This window comes from Canis lupus, chromosome 19, assembly GCF_048164855.1.
Source record: "Canis lupus baileyi chromosome 19, mCanLup2.hap1, whole genome shotgun sequence".
Taxonomy (NCBI): Eukaryota; Metazoa; Chordata; class Mammalia; order Carnivora; family Canidae; genus Canis; species Canis lupus.
This window is the reverse complement of record NC_132856.1, coordinates 33,703,665-33,720,990: the sequence shown is the minus strand read 5'-3', so window position 1 is coordinate 33,720,990 and position 17,326 is coordinate 33,703,665. Positions and strand designations below refer to the sequence as shown.

The window sequence follows — 17,326 nt, the reverse complement described above, 5'->3', positions numbered from 1 at the left end:
GCACATTTGAACATGTCTGACACCTCCTGCCGGTATTTGTTGAATGACAGAGTGAATGAGTCCTTGGTCTTGTCTGTGTTCCCTGGAGCCCACTAGACCCTGGAAATAAACTAATCCTACCCCTGGATGTAGTCATCTTTTTAAAAATTATTTTTAGTTTGTGGGATATTTTAAATACAGTATTGGTATTTACATTATTTATTTTTCGATATTTACATAGATACATTTATACAAGTGGGCATATTCTTTGGATTGCAAATTACAGTAGGAACCTAAAGATGTAAAAAAGTTCCTTGTACTGGCCAGAGTGGTGATGTCCTTCTACTAGTTTGACCAGGATGGGGAAGTGATGGGGGCTGATGGATGTGACTTCCCCTTCTCTGCCCATGGTGGCAGGAACTGAGAGCACTGAGGTTGGGGAAGAGGGTGCCTTTTAGAGGAGTACTCACAAATGCTCACCCAGCCCATCCCAAAGGCCCCAGCATGGGAAGTAGCCTGCCCCCAGGTGGAATGGCCAGTTTCTTGCTCACCTGGCTGCTACGTGTGCCCAGGCCGCGGTATAGAGTTTTGCATGGAGGAAGTCAGCTGCTTTCTGGGCTGGGCACCTGGCCTGGTAAGGTGTAGTCAGGTATGCAGTGGACTTGGGGAGAAACATCTGCGATGTGGAGCCTAGGGACCCATGAACTTGCAAGTAGTGTTTCACCAGAAACCTGGGGGTGGGGATAGAAGCAGGTAAGCAGTGGGGAGCCCTGTGGGATAGCCCAACACCCCTATTGCCCAGAAACATGCACTCTCATGCTCCCTACGGGAGAACCAGGGCCATGCAGGCTCTTGCCTGGTCCTGCCTGATGGTTATCGTCACTCCTGAGCACCCCCAGAGCCCTCCTGCTGTGAGCCCCTCAGGAAAGTGCACCCAGAGGCTGTTGATTCTTCCTCAGGGAAAGGAGGCCAGAGCCACAGAGCTGGACAGACACTCAGATCCTGAACATCAACCCTTTCGGTATCTGAACAAACAGAGTCTTTTCTTCTGCTTAGGATCCTGTGATTTGGGGATTCATGCTGAATTGTACAGTGACAGCAGAAATTAAATTTTCTTACTTGAGGAAGGATAGGTGTAAGAATGCTAACAGGAGTGGAGAGTGACAGGTGACCCTTGACTTCTTTCCTGCGATGACCCAGTGGTTATAGGCTGTGGTCTCAGCCAAGTCTGGATTCCCAAGCAGTTCTGCTGGGACCTCTGTGACACTTGTACGCATTATTTCACCTCCCTTGACCTCAGTTTCTCCATCTCTAGATGGGGATAACAATACTCACCTGATTGAAAACTGAGACAATATTTGTACTCTGTGGGGCACAGAGTATCTAATACACAGTACTGTATCCCTCTTCTCATTTGAAAAAGCCTATAACCCTTTATGAATGTGAAAGGCCTTGTCAGGCGGAGCCCCCACAGACAGAAAAGAATGAACAGAAGCTGCCAGTTGTGGGGAAGTCAACCCCAAGACCCTTCCTGCCCCTCAGGAGCCTCCATGGGCAGGCCCTGTGCTAAGCCCAGGGACAGGCGGTGAGCAAGGCCCTCGGGAACTCTGGCTCACGAAGAGACACCCGGATTGTACTGGGTAGAAGGGCCGCTGCAACTCCAGATGGCATGTTCAGGGCTGGCATCTAAGCAGCGACCCGAGGGACTAGAGGAGCCAGAGCCGCTGACAGCAGGCCCAGCGGGCTGGGGCAGGGTTTTCAGGGAGGGGTCCTGGAGGGAAGCGAGCGTGAAGCCCGTGATGGGAAAGAGGAACTGAGTCCAGCTGGGGGAAGGGAGAGCATGATGGGAAGGGAGGTGGGGTAGGGGGCAGGCCAGGTGCAGTGTAGCCTTTTCCCACGGGCTGTGGGGAGCCACTGAAGGAGAGAAGCGGCTGGAGCAAGGGAGAGCCACACTCTTGTTCGGCCTGCGAGAGGCTCTGGGTGGCCTAGAGACACACCATGTGTGTTGGGCCATCTCTACAGGGTGCTGCCCAGGGCCTGCTCCTGCCGTGGGCATTGGGCGTCGCTTCAACCCATGCAGGGGCCTTACCTGGCCGTCTGGAGGTAGAGCACAGTGTTCTCACCCTCGTAGGTGCAGGAGGCTGTCACTCTGCTGACCAGGGAGGGCAGGCCGCTCAGCTTCGAGTAGCCATGGCCACCGCAGGCTCGACGGCACAACTCAGTCCCCTGGAGGCACAGGTCTGACACCAGGGCCTTGATTCCTGCGCTCAGTGCGTGAAGCTGCAAGAACAGGGGGCAGGGCGAGTAAGAGGTCCTTCCAGTAACAACCACACTTCTTGCTCATTGAGCACAACCCTGTTGAGGGAAGAATTATTTTCTCAGCTTGAGCCTTTATGAATGAGAAGGCTGAGACTCAGAGATGTGATGTGACTTGCCCAAGGTCATACGATGAGGCAATGTAGCTAGCTGTAAGGGCAGTGAAAACAAAGAACTGTCCAGGCCAGTGTCTCCAGGTGCTTCCTGGGTTGGGCTCACCATCATTTAGGGTTTTGCTGGCAAGTGGAGTTTTTGGAGGGCCGGCCTGTCCATCATCAATCCACTGGCCCGGGTTGTAGGAGAGGCTGCCAGCAGACCCGATTTGAGTTCTTGGTTCTTGAAAGCCCTAATCTATCTTTCAGACTTTTAAAGTCCTTGGGAAGGGATCCCTGGGTGGCGCAGTGGTTTGGCGCCTGCCTTTGGCCCAGGGCGCGATCCTGGAGACCCAGGATCAAATCCCACATCGGGCTCCCGGTGCATGGAGCCTGCTTCTCCCTCTGCCTGTGTCTCTGCCTCTCTTTCTCTCTGTAACTATCATAAATAAATAAAAATTAAAAAAAAAAATAAAGTCCTTGGGAAGAAGGTCATGTTCTCTAATCTCTGTGTGCTTCACTTTCCTAATCTGTAAAATGGGAAGGGTTAATGAAGCAAGGCTTATAAAGCATAGGGTCTGATGGATTAATCTTAGTGTGTACCTAAGTCTATATAGTCTTTCATCTGAGACCCTTGGGGTCGGATGTGTCTTGGAATCAATATTTTTTGAATTTTAGAAAGCTAAAGCAGGGCATTTATGGTAGATTATATATAACACCCAGAAGAGTCTGGGGCAACTTTAGTGATCAAACTCATTAGTATTTCTGCTGTAAAATGGATACACATCCAGCGGGATAAATCATATCAATTCAGGTCATACTGTGTGACCAATCGTGTTCTCAGCAACTACAATTTTTTAGGGCTTTTTAGGTTTCAAATACACACCTGGGATTGTGCTCCCATGTTCTGTGTATTATGTGTGATTATTCCCTCTAACATTTTGGGGGCTTTCTGGAGGCCAGATGTGGGTGGACGGGGTCGGGTTGCAGTTCCCTGTGGGTGCCCTGGGATATTGGGAGGCTGGGGGGAGGGAGTATAAGGAGCCCATGGAAACAGGGCTGAGGCTACTTCCCCATGGGCAGAACAATCTCAGCCATTGTCCCAGCCTCTGCCTCCCAGCAGACAGCGGTTACCTCAGGCAGGTGGCTGAAGTCTCTGTTCAGAATGGCACTGTAGGAACTGTGGAAGAATTTCAAGAGGTTGCTTGCCAGGAAGTGGAACGCGTAGACTGTGGCCAACTGAGGAAGGAGTTTGTGCTGTTGTGTCTGATAGTCCAGGATTTTTACCTCTGGGCCGCTGAGGGGAAGAAAAGCAGAAGGTTTAGAAGACGGCTACATGCCACCTCCACCTTCCCGTATCCTCAGTGCCGTAAAAGACTTAAAAACTGATGGCTTTTTACAACTCACTGAAAAACCTGACCCGAGCTGACATGAGGTTAGTAATACTTTTACAATTCCATCTAACATGAATACCCACACATTTCTCTGTAGAAATATTGACACGTTTGCTTACGGGTGCTGTTCCTTATGGGGGAAGTTTAGAAAATTATAGCGTAGGTACCATTATTAACCTGCCCAAACCTGGAAAGTACTGAATTCCAACACATATGGTCCCAAGGATTTCAAGTGAGGGGTTGTGGTTTGTACCCGGGATGATTTGAAATGTGACCTTTACTGTCCAGATGCACATAGTATATGCTGGGAGGTACATCGATTCTAATCTCAGTAACTCTGAGATGTAAATTTGGGGGAAATCGCAAGGCCGGGACTGCATCTGCCTTGTCTGTTGCTGTGTCTGCAGTGCCTAAGACTGTGTCCAGCATGAAGGAGACCAGAGTAACTATTTGTGGATTAAAACAAAGCATGAATGGGGCACCTGGGTGGCTCATTCGGTTAAATGTCTACCTTCAGCTTGAGTGGTGATCTCAGTGTCCTGGGATCGAGCCCCATGTCAGGCTCCCTGCTCAGTGAGGAGTCTGCTCCTTCCTCTCCCTCTGCCCCTTTCCCTCCTCCTGCTCTCGCTCAAATAAATAAATAAAATCTTAAAAAGAAAAAAGCATGAATGTGAGAAGTCTCGTATGGCTGTTGGAGGATTCTTAGGTCAGCAGCCCCTCATTTGGACACTTAAAAAACATTATTTATTTATTTATTTATTAGGGAGAGTGGGGAGGGCAGAGGGAGAGAGAGAGAGAGAGAGAGAGAGAGACTCTCAAGCAGACCCACTGAGTGTGGAGCCAGACATGGGGCTCAGTCCCACGACCCTGAGATCATGACCCGAGCCAAGACTGAGAGTTGGATGCTTAACTACCCAGGTGCCTCAGACACGGACTATTAGAACCATCCTGAGGACACTTTAAGTCAGAAAACTAGACTCTGGATGGGACTTCAGTGGCAGCACCTTTTTCCTCGCACTCTTGTCCTCCAGAGAAGACTCCCTCAGTCTGGGAATACAAAGCCCAGGCCAGTCACAGGTGCCCTGGGCTTGCCAGAAGAAAGGGCCCTGGGCTACAGGCCTGGTACGCTTTGTTGCATTTCACTCTCCACGCTGTCCTGAAAGAGTGCTCCTCTCACACCTATGTTGTAGGTGAGGACGCTGAGGGACAAGGAGGTGGGCGTGACTCACCTAAGGTCACGGCTTAGGCAAGTGGCCCAGCCGTGTATCACCCAGGTCTGTCTGACATCTGACCCTAGTCCATTCTGCATTAGAATGGATCCTTGATCCTGGATCCTGGATCCTTGAGCCCATGGCATGAAACATCACCAGATTCTTAGACCAGAAGTTCTCTCACTCTTCACATTACAGGTGAGGAAAATGAGGCCCAGAGCAGGCAAAGGACTTGCCCAGGGTCACTTAGCAGAGTTGGGATAAGAACTGCCAGGTTGAGGGCACTTGGGTGTCTCAGTGGTTGAGTGTCTGCCTTTGGCTCAGTTGGTGATCATGAGGTCCTGAGATCAAGTCCCACATCAGGCTCCCTGTGGGGAGCCTGCTTTTTCCTCTATATCTCTGCCTCTCTCTCTGGTCTCTCATGAATATATAAATAAAATCTTAAAAAAAAAAAAAAAAAAAAAAAGAACTTCCAGGCTGAAGCCCATCCCTCAACAATACAAGTTCAGTCAACTATGACTGTACCCTCTCTTTCCATGCTGCCAGTATATCACCATTTGCTCAGCCCCACGCTGCCGCATCCAGAGTCCCCATTTGGGACATATTCTAAAAAATTATTTGCTGTTTACCTAAAATTAAAATTTAACTGGCAGCCGTGTGTGTCTTTACACAGGCATGCACATGCATGGGGACACATAACACATATTTAAAAACAGAGTCCAGGAGCACCTGGCTGGTTCAATTGGAGGAACATGCAGAACTTGGTCTCAGGGTTATGAGTTCAAGTCCCACATTGGGTCTTAAACTTGGGTTAAATAAATATTTAAACAATTACCACAGAGTGTACAGTCAGCTTGTCAGTCCCGCAGGACAGAGGGAGCATTAGCTGGGCACAGTCACATACAACGAAACAGATCCAGACTTGGACATACCACAGGTGGATGGTGACAGCACAGCCAGATAGGACCAGCTTCAGTCATATACCATCTGATGTGACAGCTGGGCTCTCTCAGACACGATTACTCACACTCTGACAGAACAAGCTCAGAAGCTACTAAGTCACCCACAGCCTGTCAACCAGATGACAACCCAGACACAAGCCAGTCACAGCCGTCCAGAGCCTAGTGAGACTTGGACAGACTGAGTCATATCTGATGCTACAAGGTCAAAGACATATGATCACACAGAAACCCAATAGGGACAGACCCCTACCAACACAGGCTGGGCAGCTGATCAGCTGGGGTTAGAGGGAGCTGGATAGAGACCCTGCAGACAAGGCCAGACGGACGGGGTCTGGGCAAAAATTGTGCATATGTCATGAGGGTAATGTGAACTCTGGCAGAGGGGTGGATCGGGGGGCAGGCACCATGGGATGGAAAGGTAGCCCTGTCTGTGGTCAGCCTGTGGGTGTCCCTTGCCTGGGCCGGAGGCTGGACTGGTGGCGGATGACCGAGTAGCGGATGGCGATGACACAGGCCTTCTGCAGCATGGGTATGATCTCACCCAAGAGCAGGTCCACTCGCATCACCACCATCGATAAGTAGTTGATCTGCAATGATCCGACCTTGAGGTAGGTGCCGTCTGGCAAGACCTGGTGGACCAAACACGGGCTGGGTCTGAGCCAAGGCACCCAAGCCTGTCCTACACCCACAGTGTGGACTCCCATACGCTACAGGCACAGTCCTCAGATCGCTCACCTGGAGCAGAGAGCGGACCGCCAGCCAGAGACGCTGCTTGTGAAACACACCTGTGCTTTGTGCTAAATAGTCACTGCCTCAAGTGCCTTGCTTCGCAGCTCCTCTCCTGGGACACCTAAGACCTCCCCCAAATCCACAGGTAAAGGCAGTGCCTTGCTTCGCAGCTCCTCTCCTGGGACACCTAAGACCTCCCCCAAATCCACAGGTAAAGGCAATGCCTGGCATGATGGGGACCTCCAGAACTTCCTCCAGCACTCGACTAGTGTCTGCTCAGTGATTGGTTGTCTAAGCCTCACTGTAGGTAAAAATGCATGTCACTCTCAGCCCTTCCTTCTTTCTCACGTTGCTTTGTCACCTACTCCATGACAGCTCTACTACCCCGTGAAGCTCTGAGCATTTACTCGGGAGAACTCTGAGGCTCAGAGCGGTCAAGTGACTTGCCCAAGATCACACAGCTCCTAAACCGGGGCTTTACCCAGATCTGTGGGATACCAGAGCCTCTCTGAGGTTGGGGTGGGGTGCCCCAAACTCTGCTCTACAAAGGAGGACCCAGAGCCAGCTGCAGTCTGCACAGGGCCACTGTCCCCTCTCCAGGCAGTGGAGGCTTGCAGCCGCCCCAGGACTCCTACCTGTGCAAAGCGACTCAGCATGTTCTCTCTAGGGATCCGCACATGGTCCAGTCGCAGGAAGCCATGGTCTATGTGGTGAAAGCCCATCTTGGGCCCGATGTCTCCAACAGTGACTCCTAGAAGGAGATGGAGATGGAAACATCTGTCCACCAAGTACTTTCTATACCATTCACACATGTCCCGGCTCCCCTGAGCCTCACAGCAGCCAGTCACGTGGGGTTAATCACACCTGTTTTGCAATTGACTGAGCTGAGGTTGAATGTTGCTCAAGTTCACCCAGCCAGTTAGCACAGGTCTGTCCAACTGGACTCCTCCCTACCCAAGGGCGACATGTCCCTGCTTCTCCTATCACCTCAGCGGCCTCAGGATAGGGAGGCCTGGTAGTGTCTCTTCCTGGCAGTGGGCCTGGGAGCCACATGGACTTACCTGGCAGTGGGGTGTGGTCCTGGAGGCTCCGGATGGGCACAATAAAGGCGTGCATGCCCTGTCGGGCTCCTGAGCAGATCAGCTGGGCCTGGACCAAGGCATGGGTGGCGGACCGTCCCACTGAAGGCAGAGAGATGAGAGGCTCAGCATGATCTCTGGTGTAGGAGGCCCTGGTGTATGGAGCAGACAGGCTAACTCTCCCCATCAGGAACCTGGATGTGGGTCCAGTCTGTAATGGGTTAGGAGGACCAGTGTGGTGGCACGGGGAAGGGCACGGCACCCTGTGAAGCCAGGATGGAGTTTATTTGATTTGCCTCAAGTGGTGCGAGCCAGAGGAGGATGCATGCGAGCCTGAAAGGTACGGGCTTATTTTCCAGGGGGAGCTTGCACAGGGCAGGGAGGGCAAGGCAGAGGGAGCACTGTGGGCTTGAGGGCTGGGTTGGCTTGGTGGAGCCAGGCAGAGGAAAGAGGTAGCATCCAGGGCAACAAAGTGATGCTTTTTCAGCATACCCCTTGATTCACACGGCCTTGACTCATCCTTGGAAATGACTGCAACAGCCCTGAGAGCTTTAATATGAGTGTCTGGCTCTAGAATGCACTGGGGCAGAGGGCTTTATGGACAGCCATTTGGTGGCTGGAGGTGCAGGGGGTTCTGTCTAAATGTCAGATGTGTGGAGCAAATGCCCTAAGATACACAGGCATGAGGTAGGGAGGCTCAAGGAGGCTGCTGGAGATCCATGGTGAGGAAACTGGCCCCTGATGATGGGAAAAGGTGTGCACTGCTGCCTCCCATCCCAGGGGCCTCAAAGAGTCACTGATCCCAGGGAGGGCGAACTGCTCCCAAAGAGCCAAACAAGCAGTGTTGTGCAAAAGGCACTGTGAAATGAGCAAGTCTTTTTTTTCCCCCCCGTTCTCAAAAACATAAATGAATCACTCTACCATCCACCTAATAATAACAAATACAGATAATTACCATTTATCTAAACCCAGGTGGCGACGGTCCCTGTGCTGATGCTTCCCAGTTCTTGCAGGGCGGGTATGATGAGCCCCATTTTCCAGATCAGGAAACGGAGGTTCAGAGAGGCAAGTGAGGCACTCAAGGTCACCAGCCCGGAGGGGACGGAGCTGGCATTTCAAGCGGCCCGATTGGAAAGGCTGGTTTCTTTTTTCATCCATTCCCTCCCTCTCCTCTCTCACTGCTCTCTTGCCCCTCCATTATTTCTCTGACTTCTCTCTCTTTCTCTTGCTGCTTAGTTGTGCTCCTCGCATTCATTGGACTTTCTCCCCCATGGAAGCATTCATCAAATGGGTCCTGAAGCACCACAGACGTGCCCTCAGAGGTGTGTTGTCACAACCCCAGGAAGAGGAGCTCAGCAGGATGCCCCCCACCCCCCAAAATCAGGCAAATATCACTGAGCCTGGGGGAAGCCTGGTGTGGTCGCCACCTGGTGGCTACAGGGGCATTGTGGCGCCTGTGGCCAGCTTGGGCGGAGCCTTCCTGGATGTCCGGAGCAAGGGCTGTGTGTGATCTGGGCACTGCGTGACCCATTGGCAAGCTGAATCATTAACTCGGGAGGTGAGAGTGCCTGGGACTGGACTGTGTGTATGTGGTGTGTGTGTGCACGCGCATGTCTGTGTAGGGGAAGGTTGGGTCAGCTTCCTCAGCGACTTCAAAGTTGGGGCTCTGAGCCACTCACTGATGAAATTTTTCACATCCCCCCTGTTGACAGAGTGATTCACTCAAGGTCACCAGCCTAGAACGGGGAATCAATCTGAGATCCGTTGGACCTCGGAGCCAGTGCTACTCTGCTGTCCAACTTTGTTCTCCTTGGGGACCGGGTGGGGCTAGGAGAACGGATGGATACTCACGGTCCCCAGGCCACCATTTGGTGGCCGTCATCGTGGGGCTGTGCACCACAAACTCCTGGGTGGCTGCATCATAGGTGGCTTCAGTCTCCAGGCCCTGAAGATATGTCCCTGGGAATCAAGAAGAGGAGTTAGTTAGACAGGGGGTCAGGACAGGGATCTCACCTGGGGAGCAGCGTCCTGGTGGGCCGGGAACTGCCAGGTACCAGCCCAGTCTGGAGTCGGAGCTCGCAGCTATACTCACAGGCATTTCCAGGATTTCACCCGTGGGCTGTGCCCACATGGCCAGCCCGTGACAAGGGATGCCTGCTGTCATTTCCAGAAGGGACAACTTGCCCCACACGCTGGCTCATAGCTGGCTCATACGGGCGGTGTTTGTATCAATTAGAAAAAGGAACCCCCGCCTTCGAGACCCTTCACTGCCACCTGCTGGAACATTTGCATTGAAATACACAGTCTCTGACGCTCCGGAACTGTGCACCACCTGAACTCTGCAGGCAGAAGCCCTGGCTCACCGTGGCCCAGTTCTGTCTGGGCATATGTTGCGATGATCTGGAAATCGTTGCAGAGTGGGGCCCATTTGGCAATCTGCTCCTCTGAGCCCAGGCTCTTGAGGGATTTCAGGAACACCATGTGTATACTGAAGGCCAGGTCTCCAGAAAGAGTTCTGTGGGGGAGAGACCCGGTGGTTGAGTAGCCCACCCGAGACAGGGACCCCGGTACCGCCAGCCTGGCGGGGTGCAGGAGGGAAGGGGCATCCACCATACTGGCTTCCCAATGACCACTGCCCTTAAAATTGGGGAAAATCCCTCTCATGGGGTTCGGGCTTTCCAGGTGATCCCAGGTGAACTCCCCTCTGGGGGGCTGGCCTGGAAGTGAGTACCTGTAACTGTAATATAATTCAGGACTGCCTTCCGACCAGCCCTGGCGCTTTGCTATTGTCTGCAGGTGGAATTTCCTCTTAACGGCGGCTTCATAACGTTCATTCTGGGTCATGAAATAATTATCCTTCAGGCTAAACTCTGGGTCACTGTGGATGATACTTTCTTCAGAGACAGAGAACAGAGGACTTAGAGACCTGAGTGAGGTTCCTGGCACCTTCAGATCTTCCCGCCCTCTTGCCTTGTGGATGTGGAAAGGGAGTCAGACGTTATTGTCACTTTACAGATGTAATGACTGAGCACCCGAGATGGGAAGGTGACTTGTCCAAGGTTACAGAGCTATGCAGTGGGAGAATAAGGACCAGAGTCCAGGTCTTCTGCTGCCTGGGACTCTTCTATCCTTCAGATGGGCCCAGGGAATATGGACTGGTTAAAGATGTCTAACAGTCCAAAGGAATGAATTTCTAACAGTGGAATTTTGAAAGCAAAATTTGTTATTTGAAAGACTCTTCTTCCAAGAGAAGCATATGGGCACAAAGCAGATGATTCACTCCCCAGCTTCCTCTTACCAACTTTCCTCCGGAGCGCAGTGTTCTGGGCACCTCCATCAAGGATGTTGATGAGCCGTTCCACGTTGAAGGACTGTATGTACCTCTCACTCTCTATGTCAGGGTGCACTTGCGTGCTCCAGGTATCCCCCAGGGACACTCGGTGCACTGGGCTGCCCATCCTAGCCTGGATCTTCTTGGTGCCTGAGGAGAGATACTTCTGGCCTAGCTGCTCTGAGCCTTGGGTGGTGCTAAGAGCCTTTGTGCAGGAGGAAGTGCCCAGAGCTGAGCATCAGCCAGGGGCTGATTGGTGTAGGAAAGCAACTCCCCTTGGATATTTGAGGGCCACTGCACCCCTAACCCCCTTCTCTGTGGGCACTTGGCTGGCAATGCGTGCAGTAATTGCTCGGTAAATGGTAGTACATACAGTACCTGTTTGTTGAGCTTTGGACGGGATCCAATCACCGGGCTCGTGCTCCGTCCACTGTAGCGAGTATTATAAGGGTTGCCTGGGGGAGTTCCCACAGAAAGTCAGTTAAAAGTCACACATGAAAAAAATATTTGGTGGGGTTGAGCACATGTGGCCTGTAGCCACACAGCTGGCGGTGGTCAGGAGTTGGACGGGATCTGACCACAAAGCACATGCTCTGTCCCCACTACAGCCCTGCCAGGGGGCCTCAACGAAGGGACCTGTTGTCCCATTCACCTGATCCCCTAAGTCCTGGGCTCGTTCCACCCATTTCTGTGAGCCTTGGGGGGTACGTCGGAGCTGGAGGGGAGGGGTGTGTTTACCCTGGGACCCCTGTGTGTCCCCCATAGCCAGGGAGGACCCCTGTCCTTCAGGGAACCCTCAGGCTCTCAGAAGCCCCTGCTCCCCCACAGCAAAGCAACCACCATGTATGGTCCATTCTACTTCTTGAGTATCTCAAATCCATTTGTTCCATCCCTGAATCTGTCCCCTGGCCACCGCCATTTCTCACCTGGCCTCAGACTCGCTTGTCTGTTCTCCAGGCTGCCAGGTTGAGCTCTTAAACTGCAGTCACATTGTTTTCCTCCTCTGCTTGGAATTTGCTCCTTGCCCACTATTTGTGGGAGAGACTCCACGCTTCCAGCCCATCAACCATTCGGCCCCACCCACCTGCCCTTTGCCCTGGATCAGCCTATCAACAACCCCCCTCTCGCCCTGCCCCCAGGGTGCCACCCTCCCCTCCTTCTCCTCTTACCCTTCACCTCTGCTGCTCCCCCTCTAACCCCACCCCTGTGTTCCTACTGAGACCCAGCCTTTCGGGGACCCCTCCTCTAAGAAGCCTTCCTGACACCAACAGCCCACTGGAAACACGGAGTGCCCCCAGCTGTCAGGAGGCAGGTGGTCAGTCTTTCCCACCGGCAGCCACCACAACCCTACAAGTGCACTCCTGTTACTGTTACCCTTTTAAGAGAGGTCAGGAGGGAAGGAAGGAGACTGTAAGGTCATGTAGCCACAAGCGGCAAGTGAGATGTGCATGCAGGCTTCCAAACCGATACCTCCTGAGGGGGTGGCAGGGCCATGGGGCTGCTGACAAGGGGCCTGGCACGTTCAAGGAGCCCCTCTCATCTGCCCCCTGGACCCCTGCAAGGCTGCCTAGCTGGCTTCCCATCTTCCTGTTCTACACCCTGACTGCTGCTGCCCCCTTGCTGTGCCTGGACACCCCAGGCCTCCCCCAACCCCCACATTTGCCAGGTTGTAGTCCCTGCCTCAAACATTCTTCTTCTGAAATACTCTTTCCCCGGGTGTCCTCTCGGCTCCCTCATTACCTCCTTCAAGTCTTTGCTTAATATCACCTTCTCAGTGAGGCCCACCTCACTGCCCTCTTTAAAATCTCACCTGAGGCAGCCTGGGTGGCTCAGCGGTTTGGCGCCTGCCTTCGGCCCAGGGTGTAATCCTGGAAACCCAGGATCGAGTCCCACGTCGGGTTCCCTGCGTGGAGCCTGCTTCTCCCTCTGCCTGTGTCTCTGCCTCTCTCTCTCTCTCTCTCTCTGTGTCTCTCTCAAGAATAAATAAAGAAAATCTTAAAAAAAAAAAATAAAATCTCACTTGGGATTGAGGACTTGGGTGGCTCAGTGGTTGAGCATCTGTTCAGGTCTTGATTCCAGGGTCCTGGGATCGAGTTCCGCATCAGGCTCCCTGCAGGGAACCTGCTTCTCCCTCTGCCTAGGTCTCTACCTCTCTGTGTGTCTCTCATGAATAAATAAATGAAATCTTAAAAAAGAAAAATCGCAAGCCCCTTCCCCCAGCATTCCCAATTCCCCTCACTCTGCTCTGCTTTCTCTCCAATGTACAAAATCATTTACTCACTCATGTTCTTGTTTATTGCTGTATCCCCTACTACTGCGTAAACTCCAAGAGGGCAGAGGCCTATGTCAAGTTACGCTAACACTTAGCACAGGGCCTGGCCCCACTGGCAGGGCCTAATGGATAGGGGTTGAAATGAAATGAAAGCAAGCAGTGCTCAGAGTCATTAGGAGCTCAAGGAGGGTCATTACTCAGGAGGTCCAGTCCTCAGGGGCCTCCCACCCCCACCCCTGTCCCTGGGCCCAGCTCACCTGCTCACCTGTGTCCTGTGTCTGGCCTGCAGGCCTGGCCTCTCTAGCTGCAGGCCTAGGTTTCTTATGGGTAGCCCAGCCCACTTTCTCCTCCCCTAGAATGGGGCGCAACCTGGAAAACTGAAAGCTGTGCTTGGCAGGCTTTCAGCTCTCCGGTGCCCCTGGCTGAGCTCAGGGCTTTTCTGTCCTGCCCCCATGCCTCCCTCAGATGGCTGTGAGTGCCCTTTGCCAGGGCCCGGGCTGCCCGGAAGGGTGGTGGGGGAGGGGGGACTGCTCTGGTGTCAGCTGCTGAGCCTTATCCTGCCCTTCCTCTCTCTGCCCATCTGGGCCTGCGTTCCAGAGCCTGTTCCCGGAACATGCGTACCCTGAATACCCTGCATCCCTCTGCGCAAGGGAACGCCACAGCACCCCCCGGCGTCCGCGTCCGGAGACTTAGCCTCAAATCCTCAGATGTGACTGAATTACTTCACCTCTGAGCTTCCCTTCCCTGGTCTCTTATCATTCACAGGCTATGAAGAAGAGCTCTTGGTGGACTCTGAAGCACTGAGTATTTGTAATTTGGGATTATTACTGTTTTCATGGTTCCACATGACAGAGCTTCTTAATTCCCAGGAGTGACGTTTAATGGTGGAATTTCCATTCTCTGGCAGCCTGTAGGTGAGGTATTTATGGGCAGGTGTGTGAGGGTTTAGGTTTTACAGGAAGCATTGATTTGCTTTATTATCAATACATAGTTTGAAGTCCCCACCATGATCTAAGCAGTGTGGGACAGGAGGAAGCAAAAACAAAAGAAACACCTGTACCAGTCCTCTGACCTCGGGAAGCATCCAGGCTGGGGTTGGGGGGCTGCTGGGGAGACAATAATCACAGGAGGAAGCAGAAGGAAAACCTAGAAGGGATATGCAGGATCACATCTAATGAGTTTATAACTTTGTTGAACTTAAAACTTTCTTGCCCTCTCTTCCTGCTCCTGCTGTTCCCAGGCCTCTCTGGCTCTACTGGTCCAGCTCCTTTCTTTTTCTTTTTCTTTTTCTTTCTTTTTCTTTTATTATTTGTTTGTTTGTTTGTTTATTTATTTATTTATTTATTTATTATTTTTCCAGCTCCTTTTTCATCTTTTCATCTCACCACACTGTTTTGGGAAGTCATTGCAGTCTGGAGTAGAAGTCCCAGGACCTGCTTCCTTAGGTCCAAGTTTTTGCCCCTTGTGGTATAATAAAAAAATGTATATATTTGGTCTCTGTCCTCAGTCCCTGGCACAGAACCCCTAAAAACCCTTGCCATCTCCTGAGTGATAAGACTCTATCCTTTTTATTTATGGCCAGAGGCCCCTAGATAGCTTTAGGATGGGGCCTGGTTGCTGGAAAGACCAAGCCTTTACTAGAGCAGTTGCATTCTTAGTTGTCCCCGGCATACCCTCCAGCTCCTCACCAGTGGCCAATGATTTAACCTCTTATACCTATGTAGTAAAACCTTGTTAAAAATCCCTAAATAACGTGCTTTGGGGAGAGTTGGCGAACTTGAAGTTACAGGGAAGGAGGCATGGGAAGCTCCCTGCTGCATCCATCCCTTCCCCCCCAAGATCTTGTCCTCTGCATTCCTTCTAATTGGCTGTTCCCAAGTTGTATCATTTATAATCAACCAAAGTTGTAAGTAAAGTGTTTTCCTGAGTTCTGTGAGTCATTCTAACAAATTATTGAACCTGGGGTGGGGAGTTATGGACACCCTTGAATTTATGGCCAGTAGTTTGGAAGTACAGGTGGCCCCTGGGATCTGCAGTTGTTGTTTGAAGTGGGGGCAGCCTTGTGGGACTGATCCTTAAACCTGTGAGATCTCCACTAGTCCCAAGATTTGGTGTCAGAATTGAACTGAGTTGGGGGCCCCTGGGTGGCTCAGTCTGCCTTCAGCTCAGGTCATGATCTTGGAGTCCTGGAATCTTGCCTAGCATCTGGCTTCCAGCGCAGTGGGGAGTCTGCTTCTCCTTCTCCCTCTGCCCCTCCCTACTGCTCTTGTTCTCTCTCTCAAGTAAATAAATAAGATCTTAAAAAAAAAAAAAAAAAAAAGAATTGAACTGAACTGTTGAACACCCAGTTGGTATTGGAGAATTGCTAGTTGGTGTGGAAAAAACACACATTGGTGTTAGAAAAAGATACCACACTCTTTTTTTTTTTTTTTTAAGCTTTTATTTATTCATTCATGAGAGACACAGAAAGAGAGGCAGAGACTCAAGCAGAGAGAGGAGAAGCAGGCTCCATACAGGGAGCCCAACGTGGGACTTGATCCTGGGACTCCAGGATCATGCCCTGAGCCAAAGGCAAACGGCCAACTGCTGAGTCACCCAGGTGTCCCAAGACACCACATTCTTGGTACACCCACTACAGTGATGCATATTTTTTTCTTTCCCTATTGGCTTTTGTGGAAATCACCAATGAAAGCAAAGACTGTGTGGCTCTTGGTCACCAATACAGTCCTGTTCCCAAACCAGGGCCTGGCTCAGGGTAGGTGTTCAACAACTATTTGGTGGATGAATGAATAAACAAAGGTTAGCAGTGAAGGACTTTAAAGTTTCAGCATTGTTTTAAAAGGTAGGAGTGGGTATGTATTTGTGTCCACTCTATTTGTACACACTGGTATACCTCGACATGAGACTCAGGCCTCCAATCTCAAAGCTGGGGATTCCTTTGGGACTACTTGTACCAAAAAGCTGTGTACCCAGCTCGATTTCCAAAGTGACCTTGGTCTTTCTGCAGCCTTTCTTGGATGAAGAGGGTTCCTCATCCTGTGCCCTTGAGGAACTCAAATTGTTAATATCCAAGGAGCTTAAAAGTCTTCCCATAGGTGGTTTTTCTATGAAAGGGTGAATGACTTTTCTCTTATGTTCCTGTGCTAAAATTTGGCTTGTCTTGGGACACCTGGGTGGCTCAGCAGTTGAGTGTCTGCCTTTGGCCCAGGGCGTGATCCTGGAGTCCCAGGATCAAGTCCCATGTCAGGCTCCTTGCATGGAGCCTGCTTCTCCCTCTGCCTGTGTCTCTGCTTCTCTCTCTCTCTCTCTCTCTCTCTCTGTATCTCTCATGAATAAATAAAATCTTAAAAAAAATTGGCTTGTCTTATGCTTAGCATTAGTATTCATATGCCTCTAACCTTAATTCCCTGAATAAATATTTTGGACTACCTATAGTACATTGAGCACTGCTTGGGGTGAGACCCAGAGCGGAACCAGGTCTCTGTGAGTGGGATGGGATGTTTATAGGTTACCGCAACCTCCACTGCATAACAACCGTGGAAAGTAGGATACCTCTCTTCATTTTGCAGAAGAGGAAACAAGCCCAGAGAGATGTTGTCATTTGACGAGGTTTGCACAATAAGTATGATACAGAGGTGGAATTTGAACCTGGTTTTCTAACTCTTTACCTATTTGTACAAGATTGGGAAAGAAGTCAAGAGAGCCAGAGTACCTGTTTTGGCAGTACTTCTGAGATGTGGTGATTCTGGGCAGGTGCTCTCTTCTCCTAGATCTTGGCCTTCCCATCTGTGATGATGGTTATCTGCTCAGTAAGGGGCCTCTCACCTTCCCACTGTGTCCCTGAGGTAGTGTCAAGCTTGTGTCTTGAGGAGGAGGCAGGATGCATGCTTTGGAATGTTACCCAGAAGATCTTGCTGGGACTGGGGGGCTGGCCCTGGATCCCCTATTGCTTTTAACAATG

General features: G+C 51.4%; 1 protein-coding gene across 17 annotated transcripts in view; it reads right to left on the bottom strand.

Moving 5' to 3' along the window:
• The window catches only part of ACOX2 (acyl-CoA oxidase 2), a 31,661-nt gene extending 17,710 nt beyond the window's left edge, over positions 1–13,951 (bottom strand). The window contains exons 1-14 of one of the 17 annotated variants that reach the window (XM_072785637.1): positions 13,623–13,951; positions 12,904–13,087; positions 12,020–12,121; positions 11,472–11,548; positions 11,061–11,243; positions 10,494–10,656; positions 10,126–10,277; positions 9,614–9,721; positions 7,745–7,864; positions 7,319–7,434; positions 6,411–6,583; positions 3,522–3,684; positions 2,069–2,259; positions 531–710 (exon numbers count right to left, since the gene is read on the bottom strand). In XM_072785637.1, coding sequence (XP_072641738.1) covers positions 531–710; positions 2,069–2,259; positions 3,522–3,684; positions 6,411–6,583; positions 7,319–7,434; positions 7,745–7,864; positions 9,614–9,721; positions 10,126–10,277; positions 10,494–10,656; positions 11,061–11,220 — 1,526 coding nt within the window. In that variant the 5' untranslated portion in view covers positions 11,221–11,243; positions 11,472–11,548; positions 12,020–12,121; positions 12,904–13,087; positions 13,623–13,951. Of the gene's footprint in view, positions 1–530; positions 711–2,068; positions 2,260–3,521; positions 3,685–6,410; positions 6,584–7,318; positions 7,435–7,744; positions 7,865–9,613; positions 9,722–10,125; positions 10,278–10,493; positions 10,657–11,060; positions 11,244–11,471; positions 11,549–12,019; positions 12,122–12,903; positions 13,088–13,622 lie in introns of those variants that run through there. The other 16 variants (XM_072785627.1, XM_072785629.1, XM_072785628.1 and 13 more) reach the window with 16 other exon arrangements.
• Positions 13,952–17,326: the final 3,375 nt, after the last annotated feature.